This window comes from Abramis brama (genome assembly GCF_963993115.1).
Source record: "Abramis brama genome assembly, chromosome: 2".
Taxonomy (NCBI): Eukaryota; Metazoa; Chordata; class Actinopteri; order Cypriniformes; family Leuciscidae; genus Abramis; species Abramis brama.
In genome coordinates, this window is record NC_139964.1 from 3,769,595 (window position 1) to 3,793,033 (window position 23,439).

The 23,439-nt window shown below is 39.8% G+C and overlaps 1 protein-coding gene across 1 annotated transcript; it reads left to right on the forward strand.

Moving 5' to 3' along the window:
- The first annotated feature begins 10,792 nt into the window (after positions 1-10,792).
- Positions 10,793-19,864, forward strand: LOC311077451 (protein NLRC3-like). Its single transcript, XM_084105958.1, has 6 exons — positions 10,793-10,991; positions 12,586-14,398; positions 14,477-14,653; positions 14,724-14,897; positions 18,291-18,337; positions 18,416-19,864. The coding sequence occupies exons 1-6, from the start codon at positions 10,847-10,849 to the stop codon at positions 18,973-18,975; spliced, it is 2,916 nt and encodes a 971-aa protein (XP_083962084.1). The 5' UTR covers positions 10,793-10,846; the 3' UTR covers positions 18,976-19,864.
- Positions 19,865-23,439: the final 3,575 nt, after the last annotated feature.

Below are 23,439 nucleotides of genomic sequence, written 5' to 3' on the forward strand. Positions count from 1 at the left end.
CTGCCTACGTTTGCAAAGAGAAGAACATTTTAATTTGATTCACAATAAAACGTTACAATTAGTTTACATGCAATGAGTAGCCTAGTTTTGGTTGTTGTTGGTGGCGTTATTGCATCCCTAGTTATGCCTACAATGCAAAATTGTTCCCTTGCGATTGGAAGCTCCTGTAGCCGCCGCATACGCATTTCAAAACATTGCAACGTGAAATGCCACAAAAAGCGGTTTGTGAATAGGTCTTAGTGAGTTAGGAGTCCTCTCGACTTCTTTTAAGCTGTCCCAGGCTTAGGTGCTACTTTTAGGGCTAAAATGCTTCGTGAATTACTCTTAGTGAAAAAATTAGGAGTCCTAAAGTTATGAGTGACACACCCATTATTTTAAGGAGTTGCTCCTAAATTCGCCAGTTAGGAGCTACTTTTAGCCTTAAAATTCTTTGTGAATACGGCCCCAGGTCTTGTTATTTGTTACAGAACTCTTACCTGACTAACCACCTCTGGAGCACTTACCTGAGCTGCGAACTATCTTGTCTTCATCCGTCTTATTCATGAGTTGTCTTCATCATGTCACTTCTCTTCATAACCTGCAACAGATAAGACTTTCATTCACCTGACAGCATCACCAGTACAATCTGATACGCAGAGACTCACCTGCTGGATATCTGTGTGTCTTTCAATAAACTCTGTTCAGATTCTACCTGTGTTTGTTATCTTCTGTTCCATGACAATATGCAGAGATGGGCATAAATGTATGAAAATGTATTTAAAATAAAAATACAAAGTACTTAATTTAAATACTTAAATTTAAAATATTTAAAAATAAAATACCAAATACTGCATGGAATTATATTTATTTATTTAAAAAAAATGTTAGTATTTTGAAAATACACAAAATACATGTGGAATTGGCCATTTAGTGAACTATCACTATTAGGCTGAATCTGTCTGAATGCAAAGAACATGGTGTGTACAACTGCTTTTGAGAAACTTTTGTTTTCATTTAGCCATCTACCACCAATTATTTAAGAAGACTGGGTTTAAGGTGTTTTCTCAGCACCATTCCTAAACTTATTTCTGACCAGGGGCCTGTTTCAGAAAGGATTTTAAGTGAAAACTCTGAGTATGTTAGCCCTGAAATGAGGGAAACTCTGGGTTTTCCGTTTCAGAATGGGAGGTATGTCAAACCTGAGAAAGCAGAGTAAGTCAAGCCCGTTTCTGAAAGAGAGGTAACTTATACTCAGAGTCAGTTACCATGGTAACTTACTCTGTGAACCTAACCTGGTCGGGAGCAGGTTTTCTTCGGTAAACCCAGAGTTTTTCTTATGTAGTAAATGCATCTTGATTTAAGAATTTTCAGATATTTTGAATGGAAACAACAAGACAAAGGATATAAGTAAGAAAATATTTTTTTTGCAGTGCAGTACATTCATTCATTGTGCATTTTTATATATATCACTGTAGATGCAGAGCACCTTAGTAAGGCCACTATATCAGAGCGGGAAGGAAAGTGTGCCACAATGTGGATGCATTGTTGACACGCATAATCCTATCATCACTCCTGCCGAAAATGAAACCGATTACTGTAAGGAATGGGAGGATGCCAAATGAAAGGGTAGAGATATATGCCGTAACCACCACAGCTGTACAAAAGCAACAGTAATCCTTTTTCCTGTTGGATTTTACTATTCTTCCAATATTGTGTATCTCCGTTTCATCTATCAGTGGTAGTGCAGGTCATGTTAATTTCATCAGCATAAATAGAAAATGTAACAGGTTGGATTAGAGAACATTTAATTATGTGAAAAGAGCATTATACTACATGGAAACCGCTGCGGCACATTGAAACAGACACTGAATTATATTTATTTATTATGTCAAATGTTTGTAAAGTCATATAGCCTACAACCATGGACCTTTTATGCTTAACGATTTAACTGATTGAATTTTTTTTTGTTCAATTTTAGTTGCTGCCACGTTATTTTATTTATTTATTTTTTTTTTTTTTTTTGCCTGTGGTATACCATGTAAATTAGTATTAGTTCAATAACTTACCGTCCTGCCAGTCTTCACCTTGTCACAGTGTCTTGTTTGTGTTCCCTGGGTAACCACTAGAGGTCCTCTTCCCCCACATTGTCTTTCACTCATAACTACATTTCCCATCATCCTGTTCTGTCACTCATTGATCATTGCACTCAGCTGTTTCCCGTCACCTTGTTAGTATCTGTGTGTGTATATATACCCTGTCTGTTTAGTCATTGTCATGGAGTCCTTGTTTAATGTCTACACTTCTGGAAGTCTGTTTTTGTCTGTTTCTTGTTTTTTGGATTGACTTGTTTGGATTTTGACCCTTGCCTGGACTGGATTTTGAGTACGGATTACCCTATTAAATACTGCTTTTGAATCTTACCTTTCCCTGGGTGTGATCGTGACAGAAGGACTGAGACGTGAGAGGAGGCAGAAGAGGGGGAGTTCACAAGCTGGAGAGGTTCCGCCTCATATGAACATTTTTCAGTGTTTTGCTTTGTGGGCCCATCAGACTGAGGAGACCATGGCGGTCAATTCCCCCGAGCCCCCTTCCATCAGGAACGGACAATCTTTTGAGGGAACCCGTCTGGCCAGGTTTTCTGGGACCTATGGAGGCCGCAGGGGAGGAGGAGCTAGATGTGAGCCCCGGCACCACTCTCCGCTTCGGTCTCTCTTCGGCCCTGGACCGGTGATGCCCAACCCAGAGCTCCCTTCAACGCTGGCCCTGTCCAGCCCGGAGCCATCAAAAGCGGAGGAGGAGGACTTCCTGCCTCCCCAATGAACCAGAGGCCATCCTGGTACTCGTCCCGGAGACCGTTCCCGAACAGCCTGCTGTCGTCCCGGAGGCCGTTCCCGAACAGCCTGCTGTTGTCCTGGAAGCCATCCCGGAACAGCCCGCTGTCATCCCGGAGGTACCAGAGCAGCCCACTGTCGTCCCGGAGGCTGTCCCGGAGCAGCCCGCTGTCGCCCACCATCAGTCCTGCCCACCATCAGTCCTGCCATGGCCAAGAGAGCTGTCTTCCTTTTTTATGCATTGGTGGGTTTGCATGCATGGAGGAAGCACATGAGTTCTGCCGATCCAGAGACTGTTCACGTCACGTCTGCAGATCCAGAAACTGTTCACGTCACGTCTGCCGATCCAGAGATTGTTCACGTCACGTCTGCCGATCCAGAGACTGTTCACGTCACGTCTGCCGATCCAGAGACTGTTCACGTCACGTCTGCCAATCCAAAAACACTGTTCACGTCACGTCTGCCGATCCAGAGACTGTTCACGTCATGTCTGTCGAGCCAGAGACTGTTCACATCACGTCTGCCGAGCCAGTGTCTCCGGACAAGATGGCCGCCGCCGAGCCAGTGTCTCCGGACAGGATGGCCGCTGCTGAGCCAGTGTCTCCGGACAAGATGGCCACCGCCGAGCCAGTGTCTCCGGACAGGATGGCCGCTGCTGAGCCAGTGTCTCCGGACAGGATGGCCGCCGCCGAGCCAGTGTCTCTGAACAGGATGGCCACCGCCGAGCCTGTGTCTCCTGACAAGATGGCCGCCGCTGAGCCTGTGTCTCCAGACAAGATGGCCACCGCCGAGCCGGTGTCTGTTCCTGAGCCGGTGTCTGTTCCTGAGCCTCCGCCCTGGCCGCCCGAGGTGTCGTCTCCGCCCTGGCCGCCCAAAGGGGTCGTCTCCACCCTGGCCGCCCGAGGGGTCGTTTCCGCCCTGGCCGCCCAAGGGAAAGTCTCCGCCCTGGCCGCCCGAGGGAAAGTCTCCGCCCTGGCTGCCCGATGGACTGACGTCTTCACCCTGGCCGCCTGAGGGAAAGTCTCCGCCCTGGCCGCCCAATGGACTGTCGTCTCCTTCTTGACTGCCTGATGGGTCGTCTGCTTCAACCTGGTCGCCCGATGGGTTGTCTGCTTCGCCCTGGCCTCCTGATGGGTCGTCTGCTTCGCCCTGGCTGCACGATGGGTCGTCTGCTTCGCCCTGGCCGCCCGATGGGTCGTCTGCTTTGCCCTGGCCGCCCGATGGACTGTCTGCTTCACCATGGCCGCCGGCTAAGCCGTCACCCCCTGTTTCTGTTCCCCTTCATGGACCTTTGCCTCCCATCCCTCCCCCTGATCCTCCACCATTCCACCTCCCTCCTGGACTCTTGTTTTGTTTTATAGTTATGTCTTGGAGCGTCTGGTAGCCGCTCCACAGAGGGGGGGTTATGTCACAGTGTCTGGTTTGTGTTCCCTGGGTAACCACTAGAGGTCCTCTTCCCCCACGGTGTCTTTCACTCATAACTACATTTCCCATCATCCTGTTCTGTCACTCATTCATCATTGCACTCAGCTGTTTCCCGTCACCTTGTTAGTACTGGATTGTGAGTACGGATTACCCTATTAAATACTGCTTTTGGATCTTACTTTTCCGTGGGTGTGATCATGACACACCTCTGATATTATAACAGTGAAAAATAATTATACTTGTGTATTGACTCGGAAGAATGCGGACGTCTTTTTGTTGTGCTGTTGCCATGGTGAATCGTAATTTCGGAGCTCCATTGATCGTGGCTTTTCACAGTCATGGTGCACGCGCTTAACTCAGAGTCAACCTACAGAGTTGATTAAACTAACTCAATTCAGCTGTTCTGGAACCGAAAACTCAGAGTTTCCCATCTCAGGGTAAATCAACTCAGAGTTTAAGTTTTAACTCAGAGTTGGTTGAACCTCCCAGTTTACACTGCACCGTATTAATTGTAGTGAACGCTAATAAATATGTCACATGTAAAACTGTGAGAACTTTTCCTGGTCTCTAGCAAAGTGTGGGAATGGGTGATATTACCAAAATCTTATATCATGATATCATGATATGATACAAGTTTAGATTAAAATTTTAAATTTGACTGTTTTAAGTTTTGTTGCCACAGCAAAAACTAATACTAGTCTAAAGTAAAAAGTTGAAGACAAGAAACACTTTACATAAAAACTTTGAAATTTTGTGTGTATTTCACCATTTAGCCACACTGCCTGCCAGTGTGCGAATACTGAATATGAATTCTCTTTTGTGGTAGATTGCACTTTCTTTTAACAACTCTTAACATCAAGCACGTTCTGCTCTTTATTACTCATTTGTCCATGTTACTTTATTGATCTAATGTGTCAATATTTTCTGCCCACTAAAATATCCATGGATACATTAGCATACAGCAAGCCTCATTTATAAAATGTATGTTAACAGTCGTTAATTTTATCTTAGAATCATTTCTCAAATGTGCATAGGTGTGATTCAGAGAAAGAACGTACTCACAAAAAATGTGCATACACCTCTTTTTTCAGATGTGAAATCTATGTTGTTGAATGGGTTTAGATCGTCGCCTTGCAAATGACGCCTAATTAATGTCATTAATATAAAAGGTCAGTATAAGCCAGTCGTTGAGGATGTGAACGCAGTGTTCTCTCAGGGGAACAAGGGAAGCCTCAGCGACCTTTGTGAAGACTCAGGGAGACAGGGACAGCCCGAAGGGGAGGACTTTGTACTGTTATGCCTGAACCTTGAAAGCAAAGCGTAGGAACGGTCTGTGTCGAGGGAGATTTGAGACATGAAAGTACGTGTCCTTTAGGTCGATCGCTGCAAACCAATCTCGGGGACAGATGCACCAGAAGATGCGTTTCTGCGTTAGCATCTTGAACAGTAGTTTGTGAAGGGCCCGATTCAAGCTAGCCAGGCCCCCAGAGACTGTACAAGTGGGACCAGAAGGACCACAGACGTACCCACAGTGGGGAAGCGAGGTGGAGTGCATGGACCCGACTCGGACGGCATTGCGGCCTGAAGTGGGGTCTGGGTGTGTGGTGCAACACTTACCTGGCTCCAAGATTGGCCAGAAGGTGCCTGAGTAGGCATCGTGTCCTTGAACCGCTGCCCACTAGCAATAGGAGAGGGGGCTGAGGGTGGCAAGGCATAGCGTCGCGCACCGCCAACCGCACCCTCTTGGTACCCAGAGGTAGAGGAAACTGCTCTTTCATTGAAAATTGGCGGAACAGAAACAAAACTGAACAAAAGATTCTCCACCTCCGGGGGAAGAGCAGCTCCATCCATCTCTGCATCTTAGGGCTGGTGTTTCACGACTGCTTGGAGGATTAGCGGCTTGAACCTGGGAACCTATTTTATGGTTTGCATTCTCGAGCCACCAGGCACTGTTTTGTGCAAATGAGCGGCCAGAGCGCATTAAGGGTTTTCTGTTTTCTGTTAGAACGGTGTCGTAATTTTTTTTTTATTATCTCTGCGCAAACTTCAAAAACGCGAACCTGTGAGAACGCTGTTGGCATGCACATGCGTATTACGTGTTTAGTCTATAGGTATGCGCGTTTTAATATGCGCAGGCGTGTAGTCCTTCTTTACAAACCAACCCTCAACAAACTACTTGTCTGGCCTTGTCTGTGCTGGTCGTGCCAGAGCACTTGCTTTTTTTCCACAGGGGAACAGGGGAACTTGACGACGAGCAGACTGAGGGGCAGCCCACGAGTGATCTGGTAGCATTTCGGAGCGGGCTCTTGATTACCTCAGCCTGCTTCTGGACTGTGGAGAACTGCTGGGCACAGTCCTCACAAGTGTTGGCGAAAAGCATGCTTTTTTTTCTTGCACCCCTACAAGGTTTAGCCAGGGGGCACTTCTTTGTGGGGATTTTGCCCGGCGGATAAACTCTCGCTGAGATCCTCGATCTCCCAACAGTGTCAAGCAGACCCGCGGCTGTGCTTTTACACACAAGCAGCGGCTGGTCAACATCAGAGGGGACTCAAGCTTTCCGGAGAAAGAAGAGTCGCGAACGGCGTGCCGCAGTGATCATGTTTTTAATTCAAAAACATGAACAACCCAAGCATGTCTTACATGCTTGTGCCCTGGGATGTGAGAGAGTGATCGTGGCCGTCAGATGAGGATGGGAACGACTGCATCCAGAAATGCATGGGTGGAATAACATCTTTAAAAAGACGCATCACAACCGTGTTTGCATAAGCTCTTTCAGTGCTTAAGCGCACAGAGGAAAGGCCTGAGCACAGCTTGCAGGAATTAGTGCAGCCTGCAGTGAGCAAGGAAAGCTCTTTTAGGCGGTCATTGAAACAGCCACTGCAGCGCCGTCACACCAACTCCGATAAGCAGAGCTTCTTCCTGACTCATAGTAAATCACTCAAACAGATGATTGCATCGGAACAACACAAGTGCTTGGCTCCGAAGTGAAAAGCTGAACTGCAAGCGCACCCGCTTCCGTATTTATACCCGCGTCACGGAGCAGAGCGTGTGATGCAAATCACTTATGCCAATGTGCATTGTATCATTTAGTCTGCCGGACACACACTGTGACCTAAAACAATGCAGATTTCTCTCTGTGACACTCATTTCCTTTATTGTTGTCCATTTCCATATTTACCATTTGAAAATATACATGTAATTTATGTTGTATGCACTTTTCTAACATATATTTGCCAAGGCATCTTGAGCTTCATAGTGGACATTTACATAAAGACACAGAGGAGGAGTCTGAGAATCTGACAGATATATAAAGAGTGTTTGTGTCAGACTGAACAACACAAACGGTGAGTTACTGTTTTATTCTTCATTTACTTAACAGAACATTCAGACATTTATACAGTTTTCGGAAAAAAAAACGGATCAAAAATATATATGAAAACATTTATATTACTTTGTAGATTAAACAAATCTATATCTGTGAACTACTGAGGAGAGATTCAGAAGATGGAAGTAAGTTCATCTGCTTTTATTATATCAATTAGTATGAACTCCTGAATCACATTCAATTTCACTTTGATTTAATTATTATAAATTTTGGAACATGTTTGACTCTTTGACCTACAATAATAATCAGAAGTTCACCACCTTTGACAAAGATCAAGATGTCGAAGAAAAGAACTGTGCCAAAATGCGTCTCGGGGCATTTTGGCATGGAGGCTGTACCTATACAAACCCCAACGGTGTGTATCTGTGGGAAAATGATGATACTCATTACTCCATTGGTATTATTTGGTACCACTGGAAGAACAATTACACTGTCAATATGAAATCCATCAGCATGAAGATCAAACATGTGTCTTAGAAACATCAGTGTTTCCGGGTGCAAATGTCTGATATTGTTAACCGTACATGGAAATTTTTAATATTTATACTTTCTCCCTTAACTGTGAAAAAGAATAAGTAATGTAAGTCAGAATGACTTGGAAAATCTTTAATAAACTCTCAAGAAATGACCCGGCTAACAAGTGTGTTATTTATTCTTTAACTTTAAACAGTGACTACAGTAGATATTAAAGATTCCGATGTAAAAATATCTTATTTTATGTTCCACAGAAATAAGAAAGTCATTCACACCTGGAACGACATCATGATGATAGAATGTTAATTTTAGGTGAACTGGCCCTTTAACAGTCTCGTTGCCTTACTTGAGAATGTGATGATGACGTGTGCCACTAGAGGGAGATGTTCAATTAACACTGACATAAAAAAAATAACATGTATACCCCCCCCCCCATATTTTCATTAAATTATATTTTATTTATTAACAACGTTCGGGAGAAGCACGTTCAGATAATCAACCAAGCATCTCATGGGGTGCTGCAGTAACCGCAAGAACAAGCTCTGTGGCCCTTGCAGAAAAAATGGTGGGCTCTGAGGTCTGAGCGGGCTCCTGGCTGGGCTCAGGGGCAAGGTTATTATAGTTTTGCATTTTTTTCAGGGGCACCTGACCACACCCACCCGATCTGCACCCGGCCACACGCACTTTTCTCGCATTTTCAAAACTGTTGTGAGATCTGGTGAAAAAGGGTGTTTCGTGTCTAATAAATTAAAATACAAATATGAAATATTAAGTATTCTTTTAACAGTATTGTTTATAAGATATTGTGAAATCCAGGAACCCATAACCACAATGCTGTTAGTTTCACTACTGCTCCAAAGAGGAGAAAACTACCATAAATGTAGATCATAAACGCTTCCTGCTCAGTACTGCAAGTCTTCTGAAACCATAAACAAGATTTATGTGAGGAAATATATGTAAATGCTAAAACTAATATAAATGATTACACATGAAAAATATTCCTTTCTGTTCTGACCATTGCAATTATGATACAAGCCTGTGTTTTCATTCAAATGTTAATGATAATGATTATTTGGACATTTACACATCAGAACATTCATTATGAATCATATTAAATATGTATAAACCCATCACAGTAATGTACTTTTAATTTACAACCTTCTACTATTAATTCACAGCTATCCTTTTTTACAGTATGTTACTTTAATAATAACATGGAAGGTCTTGGATGTGTTCTAGCAAAAAGCTAAAGAGCTAATTACAGATGACCTCCAGCTTTGCGTGTGAATGTTTCAAAACAGAAATTATTCTATTTGTTTTTTGGTTGTCAAAATAGCTTACCTTTGATCAAATTTGTTTTTGGAGAAAAACAACAACAATTACATCAGTGAATATCTAAAAACAAATAAATAATTATGCAGACACAAATACAGACAGTGTCGAGAAATATCGGTCTATTTACCCATCAAACATCAGATCTACTGAACACCAAACCATTGAAGATGTTCACTTGTTATTATGTTTTATTTGTGGATAAGTCGAGGCAAGACGAGAATAGCTCAATCGGACGCAAGAACAAGCTCTGTGGCCCTTGCAGAACAAATGGTGGGCTCTGAGATGGCCTCGATGACCGTGACTTGACTGGCAGACTTGACTGAGCAGGAAGGAGAGGCTTCAACAGCCATGAGAGGAAAACAAGTCTCAGGAACATCTACTGTTTCTATGACAGAAAAAACTGGTATCTCTGGACAGGCCATCTTTGGAGGAGCTGCAGCACGTCTGACTGCTCTCTTTCTCCTTAACCTGCGCTTCTCAGTGGGAGTCACAAAGATCGTCTTCTTATTCATGGCAGGAGGAAGAATCCGAATGCTCGTACTGCTGGGTCCTAAGATGGCTGGAACCACATGAAATAACTGGACCAAAGCGCAGAGATGAGTGGTGAATGGTGATTTATTAACAAGAAAGTGTGTAACAATGTGTAACAGTTGCACAGTCCAGAGAGAGTCCCACAGCAGAGGTCTAGACAGCCTGTACAGATGAGGGAGTGTCAAAGTTCAGAGTCAGCACTGATCCAGGCCATTACGAGTGTGTCAGGACCAGAATGAAATGGGTCCGTGACTGTGACGTCACCTTTCAGTACCATACCGTAGACCAGGAGTCTCAACCATTTGGAACAAAGTGCAATCATCCGTCCCTCCACCTTATAAACCAGAGTGTCTCCTCTGGTTCTGTTGGTCTATCTTTATCTGTATGTCTTGTTAAAAAAATAAAACCACCCCCACTGTGTGAAAATGCAGAAGTGGGATGACTTTCAGAGCTTTGGCTCAATGAGATGACAGTTCACAGGAGGAACAAGAAACATCTACATCCTCATTGTTCACGGTAAGTTAATACATACTACTGCATGAAATATATTCCTGTAAAGATTCAAAAATGTGATGTATTAGATAACATTGATTGTAGACCTTCAGTATCAGACAATATTGAGATTTAAATCCAATTTTTTGTTTGAAATTACAAGCAATATAATCACAGCTTCATTCCATTATCCAAATAACATTTTAACACTTAGATCCACATGTTAAGAGTGCAAGCATTACAAGCTTTTTCTTGTAATGCAGTAGTGATTTATTGAAGGATGATGGCGTCTGTTAAAGAGCAGCTCATGAACTCACTGAGGGAACTAGAAAAAGATGATCTGAAGCAGTTTCAGTGGTACTTGAAGAATCATGAGCGTATACCAAATTCTGAGATGGAGAACATGGATGTCTTAGACACAGTGGATAAAATGGTGGCATGTTTTGGACCAAAAGAAGCCTTGAGGATCACAGTGAAAATCCTGAGGAAGATGAACCAGAACCGTCTGGCTGAACAGTTAGAGAATGAACATAAAAAAGGTAAAATTAAAATTACATTAATTCAATTGAAGTGTATTCTTTTATTACATGGCTTGGTTGAATTCTAAAGTAGAATGCAGTCTGTTACTTCTTGATAATAGACTGCTGCTAAGTATAACACACCGTTGCCATGAAAAACAGAGCATTGCTATGGATGCAGGATTCTAACCGTAGAGACGGAACGGACTATTTTTCTTAGCGGAAGCAATACAATCGTTTTTAAATAAAAAAACTCCTTTTTAAATCAATATTTTGTGTCAAATTATTGATTTATTTGGTAGGTAGCCATGTAATAAGTGGGATAATGTAGAGCAAGGCAGTTGTTATAGCGAATACAACCACTTCAGGCTGATTCAAGCTCCGCTTCGCGTCGGGGTCCCGATCAGCCTGTCGGCGTTGTATTCGCTATAACAACCGCCTCGCTCTACATTATCCCTTACTTATTTAATAGAGTGACTGTACAACTGTGGTAGTTTTTAAAGTAAATAATGAAGTAATTGTTGGCTTTCAGCTTTATCTTTCCTCTTTGCTCTGCTGATGTGTTGGCCCATTGGCCCATTAATTGGGTACATTCATTTTAGTCATATGGACTTCTCATGTAGATACAAGAGAACATACAGTGCTATGCATAAGTTTAGACACCCATGCTAAAGTTGACTAAAAAGAGGAATTTAAAAATCATCATTTTGGAAATTGAACTCAAACTAGCTATTAGGCTAACTGAAATAAAACCATGCCAATCTCTAGGTATGGTGAAGGCTATGTGATGATGTGGGGCTATTTTAATTCCAAAGGCCAAGGGAACTTTATCAGGATGCATAGTATCCTAAAAAAAAAAAAAAATACTTAAAAATAAAAATCTGCCTGCCTCTATGGGAATTTAACATACGTGTCCAAACTTATGCACCCTGTATTTTAAGGAAGAACATTTATTTATTTACGATACATTATTCATTCACAAAGAAAATTGGTGTCCTTAAAGGTTGGATTTTTCCTAATTTTTTAAATTAAGGCATTAAGTTCAGTTTCCAAAAGATGATTTTTTATTCCTCTTTTTAGTCAACTTTAGTATGGGTGTCTAAACTTATGCATAGCACTGTATAACTGAAACAGCAATTATAGGCCCAAGCTTTGGTTCAATGGTTTGATGCTTTAAAGGCCCTATTTATAAGTATTTAAACTTAATCCATCCATCATGTTGTCTTATGTAGGGTCAGAGAGATTCTGGTCCAGCATCAGGGGCTATAGGAAGGGAAGAATCCTGGTCAGATGACCAATCATCACGATTATACTGTTATACAGTTGCTTATAATTTTGTCCAGTAGTCGGACCTATCACCAAATATGCTTTGTCAGGGAATGATTACAATGACATTTGTAAAGGCACATTTCATGTCTTAAGGCATATTTTGATGAATGCTCTAGGAGGAATTAGAAAAAGTGATTTTTCAAAACAAATTTAAATTGAAACCAAGCATTTGACTCTGCACAAGCCATTTCCATGACTTTGCAAGCTGTTGTGCCATGTTAGAGTTTATGTATACATTGTATTACAAAAAGGTATACTCATTGTCATCTTGTTCTCTTTCTCAAAGGCTCAACTGCAGATGACAGTAAAGCTGATCCTCATGATTACAGAAAGATCAGCCTCAGACTGAAGAACAAATTACAAGAGGACTACAAGCGGATACTGGTTGGTAATTCTCAGACAGGTCATCGGCAGTATCTGAATGATATTTATACTGATCTATATGTGGTGGAGAATGAGACTGGAGGAATAGTCAATGAACATGAGGTGAGACAGATTGAATTGAAACACAACCGATTTTCTACCAAGGACACACCGATTCAGTGCAATGACATGTTCAAAGTCCATATGGGTCGACAAAACAGAAAAGTTCTGACAATGGGCATCGCAGGGGTGGGAAAAACCATCTCTGTTAATAAATTCATTCTTGACTGGGCTGAAGGAAATGAAAACCAGGACATACTCTTCATATTCCCACTCCCATTCCGTAGACTGAATTTCTTTAAAAAAGAGTACAGTCTCATGGGACTGCTTAACAAATGCTTCTTTAGTGGTTCTGAAGAACTGCCCTCTTTTCCTGAAGATGACGGTAAGGTCATGTTCATCTTTGATGGGCTGGATGAATGTTGTTTCCCTTTGAGCTTTAAAGAGGACGACAGATTTACAGACGTCCATGAAAAAACAACAGTGAGTAAGATAGTTTCAAACCTGATCAAGACACACCTGGTTTCCTCTGCTCTCATCTGGATCACATCCAGACCAGCAGCAGCCGGTCTGATACACCGAGGCTACATTGATCAGGTGACAGAGTTGCGAGGATTCAGTGATGAGCAAAAGGAGCAATACTTCATCAAAAACAGCAGTCCTGAGTTTGCTGGAAACATCATTCGTCACATCAGGAAATCTAGGAGCCTGTACATCATGTGTCACATCCCTGTCTTCTGCTGGATCTCTCACACTGTTCTTCAGCCTCTACTGGCTCAAGACAGGAATGACAAAACACCAACAACTCTCACAGAGATGTACACAAGCTTTTTACTTTCTCAGAAGCAACAGATGAAAACAAAATACTGTGATCATTCTGAACCTAAGCCCAAAGCCAAGTCTTTTGATAAAATTCTTCTGAAGCTTGGGAAACTGGCCTTTAAACAGCTGGAGAAAGGTAAATTAATTTTCTTCAAAGAAGATCTTGAGGAGTGTGGACTAGATATTAGTGAAGGCTCAGTTTACTCTGGGTTATGCACTCAGATCTTTCAGATGGAAAAAGCTGTGTCGGAGAGAAAGATTTACAGCTTCATTCATCTCAGTGTCCAGGAGTTCCTCGCTGCTCTCTATGTGTTTTTCAAACACAAATGTTCAGGAAGAAATCAATTTCTTCAATCTTGGAGAGAAATACTGACATGGAAACTCTCCAAAACATCACTAGTTGACCTTCATAAGTTTGCAGTTAACAAGGCTTTAAAAAGCAAAAACGGACACCTGGACCTTTTCCTCCGGTTCCTCTTGGGTCTCTCGCTGCCATGCAATCAGAGTGACCTGAAGGAACTGCTGCCAAGACTGAAGCTAAAAACAGAGAATTTCAAGGACACTGCTGACTATATCAAAAAGGCAATAGAGACGGAGAAATCAGTAGACAGGACCATTAACCTCTTCCACTGTCTGAATGAACTGAAAGATGACTCTGTGGAGGAAATACAGAAGAGTCTGAGCTCAGGAAATTTTTCAACACAGAATCTCTCCTCTTCTCAATGGTCGGCTCTGGTGTTTGTGCTGATGATGTCAGAAGAGACTCAAGAGAAGTTTGAACTGCATAAATACAGCAGATCTGATGAAGCAGTGATCAGACTAATGCCAGTGTTCAAAACCACCAGAAGAGCGCTGTAAGTCATCTTTACAGTTCATTCAGTATTTTTTCCAAAATGTTGCTCCAGATCACAATTTGTTTGCTCTCCACACAGACTGCAGTCTTGTAATCTCACTGATCAGTCCTGTGAGATTGTGTCATCAACCTTACAATCCTCAAACTCCTCTGTCCTGAGAGAGCTGGACCTTAGTAACAATGACCTACATGATTCAGGAGTGAAGCTGCTCTCTGATGGACTGAAGAGTCCAAATTGTCAGCTGCAAATACTGAGGTGTGTAATAACATAATGTACAGTCAGCTTGTCATGTGTTTGTATGTGATCTTACCATGTGTGTTTGTAGAGTATCTGGCTGTATGGTCACAGAGGAAGGCTGTGGTTATTTGTCTTCAGCTCTGAGTTCAAACCCCTCACACCTAAGAGAGCTGGATCTGAGCTACAATCACCCAGGATATTCAGGTGTCAAGCTACTCAATGACAAACTGGAGGATCCAAACTGCTCACTGCAGATACTCAAGTATGTGGGCATTACACTTATAACACACTGTGTACAAGTCTGACAAAAATTATTTGGGGGACAACTGGGAACATTCTTAAAGGTGATATAATTTAAAATAAAGTTATTATATCTAGGGTGGAAATTGTTTGGAATCTCACGATCTGATTAACAATTTTGGTAACATTTTAGAATAGGGTCCAATTCTCACTATTAACTTGTTGCTTATGAACATGCATATTACTAAAATATTGCCTGTTTATTAGAACACATATTAATGCCTTTTTCTGCATGACCATATTCTACATCCCTTAAGTGGGGACACCCCAGGTGAATAGGAAAAAAAAATAGATGTCAGCATGAAACTTCCCCAGTTTATTATTGACATTAAGACAAATACCAATTTGTATTACATGTTTTTAGAATATTTATGTTTAAATATGCAAATTAAGTAGTATCTCATTAAATATGTGCTAATTTGCATATATTTCCAGAAGAGAAATCTGAACATTGGATAAATCCAGATTCAAAATTCCGGTTTCATTTTGTTGAAATATTAGAGTCAAAGGCTTTTACAGAGGGGATTTTTGATGTCTCTTTTTATCACTCCATTAATCAGAAAAAAACTGACAACAGCCATAAAAAAATCCATTTTCACCCTGTTTTTAGGTATAAAATGTTGGATAAATCAGAATCTGAATGATATATGAACAAATCCCTTTGTAAAAACCTTAAGAATATAGATAGGAATACAACTGGAAAGTTTGGTGTATGTAAATGCTGCTGAAGTTGAGATTTCTGGCTCAGAGTATGAGGGGAAAAAAAACATTTCGAGAAAACGGCCTTTAAAGATTTGTATTGTAAAAATTCATACTTTTTTAGTGGAAACAACTATTTACAGACACAATATCTTATCAAATCATTAGCAATCAACAATACAAACCACCTAAAACACATCAAAACTTATAACACAGCATTTATGGCTTTCAACTGAAAACAACCACAGTAGAAAAAAAAAAACAGTCAAAAACACACTCTGGAAATGTCAGAGCACATCTCGTGATGCATCTGAACGAATCACGTTGTCAGAAATTGACATCAGCCAATGAGATTTCACTTTTAGAGTTAAATGCCCCATTGTACTTTCATGATTGGTTGCCGATAAAAAAGGAAATGACCATTTCCGACAACATTGTACAGGAGAGAAAGAGCTTTCCAATGGTATATGTGATGACAGGGTGCAGACAGCGATCGCGAAGCAGCATGTTGATTTAGAATGCCAACTTTTTTTGTAATTAAGGAGAAATCTACAGACGCAAATGGACAAAGTGCAGTAAATTAAAGACCTAAATGTGTATTTTGGACTTTTTTTATCACCACAAGTCTGAAAGAAGACATGTTATTGAAGACAAATAGCCCAAAATCTCAAAATTGACCAGTGAAAAAAAAACATTGTTTTTGCCTGCCGTGTCTCCCCTTAATCCTACCCAATTCCTACCCAATAACTAAACTTAAAGGTGCCCTAGAATTTGAAATTGTATTTATCTTGGCACAGTTAAATAACAAGAGTTCAGTACATGGACATGACATACAGTGAGTCTCAAACACCATTGTTTTCTCCTTCTTATTTAAATCTCGTTTTTGAAAAACACCCCTGAAAAATAGGCGAATCTCCACATAACACCGACTGTGACGCAACAGTCGGGATCATTAATATGTACGCCTCCAAAAATTTGCATATGCCTGCCCATGTTCAATGCCAGGCGGAACTGTGCCCTCCCAGGAATCTATAACGTTACCTAGGCTACTTTCACTTTTAAAAATTCATCATAACCGTGCGCGTGATCTGCTTGCAGTCGTCAAGATGGATGCTGAGGAGTTGAAGAAAAGAATAGCTAGTGGAGATTGTAAAGTTGTCGACAATACGTCATCAAAAATCTAGTCCAGTGTGTGGGAGAAATTTGGAGTTATCTGAAGAAAAAATTGTGAAAGGCTTATTTGCTGCATGCATTTTCGTGTTGGATAGCCGCAAATGTGTAACTTCATCACCGAGGAAGCACGCAGATAACTGTGGTAACAATGCAGTTCTATCGAACAGTATTTTTCAAATTTAACACTGTTAAGTATGTGTGGTGTGCAGGGCATGTTTGAACCCAAAATTGTCAGATGTAGGCTAGACGAAATTGCGTGGCAGATATAGTGTTGTAGCCGCGTCTGTTCGATTGGTAAAATGTGATAAGGCTACTCAGTTTTGTGGTAACATTAGCCATGTTCTTCATGTACCGGCCTTTTGACAGCTTCGGCTGAAGTTGTCCTTGTGTTAATTGCTGTGTAATAACTTCTGTATGACCTGGCAATAAACATTTTTGTAATTGTATCTATAATGTGATTGGCTAAACTTATTTTATTTCGGGTGCGGGTCGGGTGTCGGTTCTATTTTAAGCTGGTCGGGTCGGGTGCGGATTTTAATTAGTGCTGCTGTCGGAAAACGGGTCAGATGCAGTTTGAAGCACTGCGGGTACGGGCGGGTGCAGATTTACAAAATCGGACCCGTGCAGGACTCTGATGTACGGTTGAACGCCTAATCTCTCCATTGTCACGCTGGACATCAGGGACCTGTTTGCTGTCACTCTGAGCTACTGTAATGAGCCTGCAGTGAAACAGCCAATCAGAGCAGAACTCCTCATTACTATTCATGACCCTTCCAAATAAGGTAAAAACAGACCATTTCATTCTAGGGCCAATTTCTAGGGTTGAAAATGGACCTGTAAAACCATATCTGGACATTTTAAATGCCCTTAAATAAGCCACATACCCTCTATGTAGATATCAGAGACAAAAATAAAATATTATTTCAACACATTCTAGGGCACCTTTAACAACTACCTTACTAACCATTAATAAGCAGTAATTATGAGTTTATTGAGGCAAAATTTGTAATAAATAATTTTTAATCGTGAAAATTGGACCCTAATCTAAAGTGTATAATTTTTAATTGAATTTTGATTCAATAAACACATGTAGATTGGGAATACATAGGTTTGGACCCTACATGGGTTTGTCCATGGGTTCCATGTTGGCTATCTGAATTAGCTCATACTGGGCTAATTCATATAGAGCCGACATGAAACCCAAGGACAAACCTCCAGATCCTCCAGCCCATATCTCAAGCCCATATCGTGCATACATACACCCCCATCATGGTGGGGCTCATATGGTGTGGTTGAGGAGATTCCCCCCTTCTATGTAAAGCGCTTTGAGTGCCAAGAAAAGTGCTATATAAATGTAATGAATTATTATTATTTATTAAAGTGAAACGTTGGCTGGGAGGTTAGTAAACAATACTGAATGTGATAGCTGTCCTGACAATGAACATGAAAGTTTACATTCAACGTGTATATTTGTGTGTTATAGTGTAGCTCATGGAGGAGAGATCAGAATGAAAGCAGGACCACAAAGATGTAGGTTTAAAAACGCACATCTTCATGCCATGGATTGTTGTTGTTGTGTTCTCATTGTTTCTCTCTTTTTGTGTTCAGATGCCTGCGATCTCACAATGAATCCAAACACAGCACACACTCAACTCATTCTCTCTGATGAGAACAGGAAGATGACACGGGTATTAAAGCATCAGCCGTATCCTAATCATCCAGAGAGATTTGATACATGGTGTCAGGTTCTGTGTCAAGAGAGTCTGACTGGACGCTGTTACTGGGAGGCTGAATGGGACGGACTGGGGACAGAAATATCAGTGACATATAAAGGAATCAGGAGGAAAGGCGGAAGTGAATGTAAGTTTGGATACAATGACAAATCTTGGAGTTTGTTCTGCACTGCTAATGGATTCACTGTCTGGCACAATAATAACAGAACTGAGATATCTGACCCTTCACGCCCGTCTAATAGAGTAGGAGTGTATGTGGACTGGTCTGTCGGCACTCTGTCCTTCTACAGTGTTTCTGACACACAGACACTCACACACTTACACACATTCAACACCACATTCACTGATCCCCTCTATGCTGGATTTAGGGTTTATGATTCCTCAGTATCTCTGTGTAAAATTACACAACACAGGGACATGTGCTACTCAATTTGAATGCACAATTTAGAGGTGAAGAACAACCTGACAGACATGATTCCAGAAACTTTTCAGTTATGAACTTAACCCTCTGGGGTCTAAGGTGTTTTTGGGGTCCTTGAGATGTTTTGACATGCCCTGACATTTGTGCTTTTTTCAGTTGCTTATAAACATATTGGTAACACTTTATTTTGATGGTCCCTTTTGAACGTGCTGTTGACTATAAGTAACTTTGCAACTATATGTCAACTAACTTTCAATGGAGTATAAGTAGACTGTCTGCTTAATATCTGCTAACACTTTATTGTGATGGTCCTCCAACAGACACTCTACTGACTATAAGTAATTTTGCAACTACATGTCAACTTAATCTAACCCTAACCCTACCAGTCTATTCATACTTAACTAACACTCTAATGAGAGTTAGTAGACATGTAGGTGCAGCGTTACTTATAGTCAACAGAATGTGTTAAAGGGACCATCAAAATAAAGTGAAACCAACATATTAATGGAAAAGGTGTAATTACACTCTATTTAGCACAAACAGGGCTACCATAATATGTGAGCAACATGTATGTACATGTTTGTATTTTTGAGAGAATACTGTTTATGCATGGTTATTGAAAAAACTAAAAATGAAAGTTTCTGAAATAAGGCCACAAAACATATACTAAATAAGTGTCCACAAGACTTCTGAAGAGTTTTTTCTTCAAAATGATGTGAAAATCATCCTGCCTTATCATTCACATAAAACAATACATTGATTAAAATTTTGTAAGACACTTTTTGTTTGGAAAGGCAATATGCATAGGGGCGTGATTCACACCTGAGAAGACAACGACCCGCATAATGAGCTGCATAATGAGCCGCATAATGAGCCTTTCATTCAGGTGTGTCACTGAGCCACAAGAAAGAATGCAAGGACAAAATAAATATATATTATATATATATATATATATATATATATATATATATATATATATATATATATATATATATATATAAAATACAAAATTGGTTCACAGTTGGAAACACAGTTGTTGATGTTTTTTTCACAAATTGTGCTTGCAAATTGTATAATATCCAAGGTAAACATTTCTAGTAATTGTGCAGTTAATTCTCATACTGTATTTTCAGAAAGTTTTGGAATATATTCTCTACCCAAATGTGTCACTAATAAAACACAATTAAAAATAATTTAAAGAGAAGGCTTATATTGACCTTTTAAGATTTTGTTTACATCTATCCTTGTATTATATATTTTTTGCTATTTTATTAAAAAGGTTATACAATTACAACAACAATTAAAATTTTAACAATATTTCCAGTGTTATCTTTCTTTGTAAAAACTAAAGTATACATTTTATCATGCGTATTTCAAAGTTAATATATATATTTAACCCTCAGGGGTCTGAGGTGTTTTTGGGGTCCTTGAGATGTTCTGACATGCCCTGACATTTGTGCTTTTTTCAGTTGCTTATAAACATATTAATGGCAAAGGTGTAATTACACTCTATTTAGCACAAACAGGGCTGCCATAATATGTGAGCAACATGTATGTGCATGTTTGTATTTTTGAGAGAATAATGTTTATGCATGGTTATTGAAAAAACTAAAAATGAAAGTTTCTGAAATAAGGCCACACAACACATACTAAATATGTGTCCACAAGACTTCTGAATAATGCATTTTGTCGCCTAGTGTTTTTTCATCAAAATGATGTGAAAATCATCCTTCCTAATCATTCACATAAAAAAATACATTGATTTAAATTTTGTAAGACACTTTTTGTTTGGAAAGGCAATATGCGAGTGGGCGTCAACGATCCAACACCATCATTCATATAGAGTAGTTCACACCTGAGAATACAATGCCCTGCATAATGGGGCTGCATACTTAATGAGCCTTTCATTCAGGTGTGTCACTGAGTCACAAGAAAGAATGCAAGGACAATATATATATATATATATATATATATATATATATATATATATATATATATATATATATATATATATATATATATAATTGGTTCACAGTTGGAAACACAGTTGTTGTTGTTTTTTCACTAATTGTGCTTGCAAATTGTATAATATCCAAGGTAAACGTTTCTAGTAATTGTGCAGTTAATTGTTCCCATACTGTATTTTCAGAAAGTTTTGGAATATATTCTCTACTCAAATGTGTCACTAATAAAACACAATAAAAAATATTTAAAGAGAAGGCTTATATTGACCTTTTAAGAGTTTGTTTACATCTATCTTTGTGTATACATACATATATATATATATATATATATATATATATATATATATATATATATATATATATATATATATTATATATATATATATATATATATATATATATATATATATATATTTGCTATTGTATTAAAAAGGTTATACAATTACAACAACAATTAAAATTTTAACATGCCATGTGACATGCTATTTCTATTAACGTGAGTTTTTTACACTGTTAAAGAGTTGGATTCCCATGCTAAACATGGACAAAGTTTCAAAAATTAAGTTGTACGTTTGAAGGAGTATTTTTGTTCCAAAAATACTCCTTCCGGTTTGTCACAAGTTTCGGAAAGTTTTTTTCGAGTATGGGCACGTGTGACGTCAGATGTGGCGGAATTTCCTTATATGGGTCCTAAGGGCACTTCTCACAGAAGGTCGCGGGCGCGCGCGCACTCGTAGACCAGAGAGAGAAGAGAGCGAAAGCAGTACCTCATCAAAGTGCTCTGCTCGGCTTTTGGGAAGTCAATGTCACCAAAGAAGTGGGTTTTTGGTTGCCAGGGCAAGACAACCCTGCACAGATTGGATGGAGTTTGTTTTTTCTGAGCATCAACGGAGTTGTGCAAGACTGTTTGTTCCCTGCATTTCGACAATGATTGTTTTATAAACAAAGCCCAGATCGACGGATTTGCAGATCGTCTAATGCTTAAGGATCGAGCAGTCACAATGATAAAGGTTCACGGTCGTGCGTTGGAACCGGGCGGTGAGTAAAACTGCTTCAAATGTCTCTGTGTGTTGTTAGCTCGGCGCGTAAGCACAGCTTTAGCTTCGCCCACACGGCCCACCTCCAGCCGCTCGTTTTTTTCCGGAAAGACTCGGTACAGCCTATCTTTCTTTTATAAATATAATAAAACTAAAGACTTTTTGGAGATATGAAGGATGCAATACTACTCTATAGGTACTCAAGATTAACAGGAGATTGAGTGAAAATGAGCATTTCACCCCCCCTTTAACAAACACTATAACATCTTAGTTGATGACTTTATTTTTAACAAAACATATATATAATGTATCTATGTATGTATGTATGTGTATGTGTATGTGTATGTATATATATATATATATATATATATATATATATATATATATATATATATATATATAACATATATGAACAGAAATTGGCAACATTATGGGCCCTATCTTGCACCCAGCGCAATTGACTTTGTACACCGACGCATGTATCATTCCTATTTTGCACCCGTGCAAAGCGCGCTTTTCCCTCCACAGAAGCACGTCGCTAAACTAGGGAATGAACTTGCGCTCCCTGGGCGGTTCAGCGCAAAAAAGGAGGCGTGTTCCGGCGCAAACGTTCCTTCGTGCTATTTTGCAGGTTTAGAAAACAATTGCGCCACTAACCAGGTTAGTGTGACTGTTTGACTGAGTATTCACTGAGTTATAGTTCATTTTTCTTTATTTGGCAAAAAGCACAACACTTTGTTTTTATTGAGAGTATACACAAAAAAAATAGATACTTAACAGGATCGAATGATGTATGACACTTGTATGTAAGATCAAAGTCAACAGAGTATTTTGAGTCTCTTTTGCACTGATAAGAAAAAAGCAAGCCTATCGCGCCGGTGCGATAGCCAACCCCAGGGAGTTAATAAACAGTTTTTAAAATAAATAAAATAAAACTGATCACGTTAAGAACAACTATGTTCTTAAATATGTTAGCAATTTTCAAGGCTGTGACACGTTCATCACCCAGATGCTCCAGTCTGTGGTAGTTGAGTCTAGAGATTCCTGATCTCAATAATCTGATCTAAATAGTAAATATATATATATATATATAAGTAGTCTAAATACAAAACACAAAAAATGTACATAACAAATTCACAATAAAACCTAAGCCACACTGTAAAAAATGTTCGTAATTTTAACAGTAAAAAACTGTAAAAAAGCAACGGAAAAAAAATGTTAATTCCTTAACGGTATGTACCCTTACTATATACAATGAAAAACTGTAATAGCTCTCACGGGACATTTCATGTAATTTTACATTAATATACTGTTAAATGTACGGATTTTGGAAGTACACTGTAAAAAAAAAACTTACCGTTGCATTTACTGTACCTTACCGTAAAAAATACGGTAGCAAATGTTTACTAATTTTACAAAGTTTTACATCATCGAACTAAAAATTACGGTGAAAAACTGCCAGCTGGTTGACAGTACT

Bases quoted from the DNA above. Each gene is read 5' to 3' on its own strand.
- LOC311077451 (XM_084105958.1), top strand. From the start codon at position 10,847: ATGGAGAACATGGATGTCTTAGACACAGTGGATAAAATGGTGGCATGT. The intron at 14,399-14,476 runs GTAAGTCATCTT...CTCTCCACACAG, and splicing joins AAAACCACCAGAAGAGCGCT to ACTGCAGTCTTGTAATCTCA. The intron at 14,654-14,723 runs GTGTGTAATAAC...GTGTGTTTGTAG, and splicing joins TGTCAGCTGCAAATACTGAG to AGTATCTGGCTGTATGGTCA.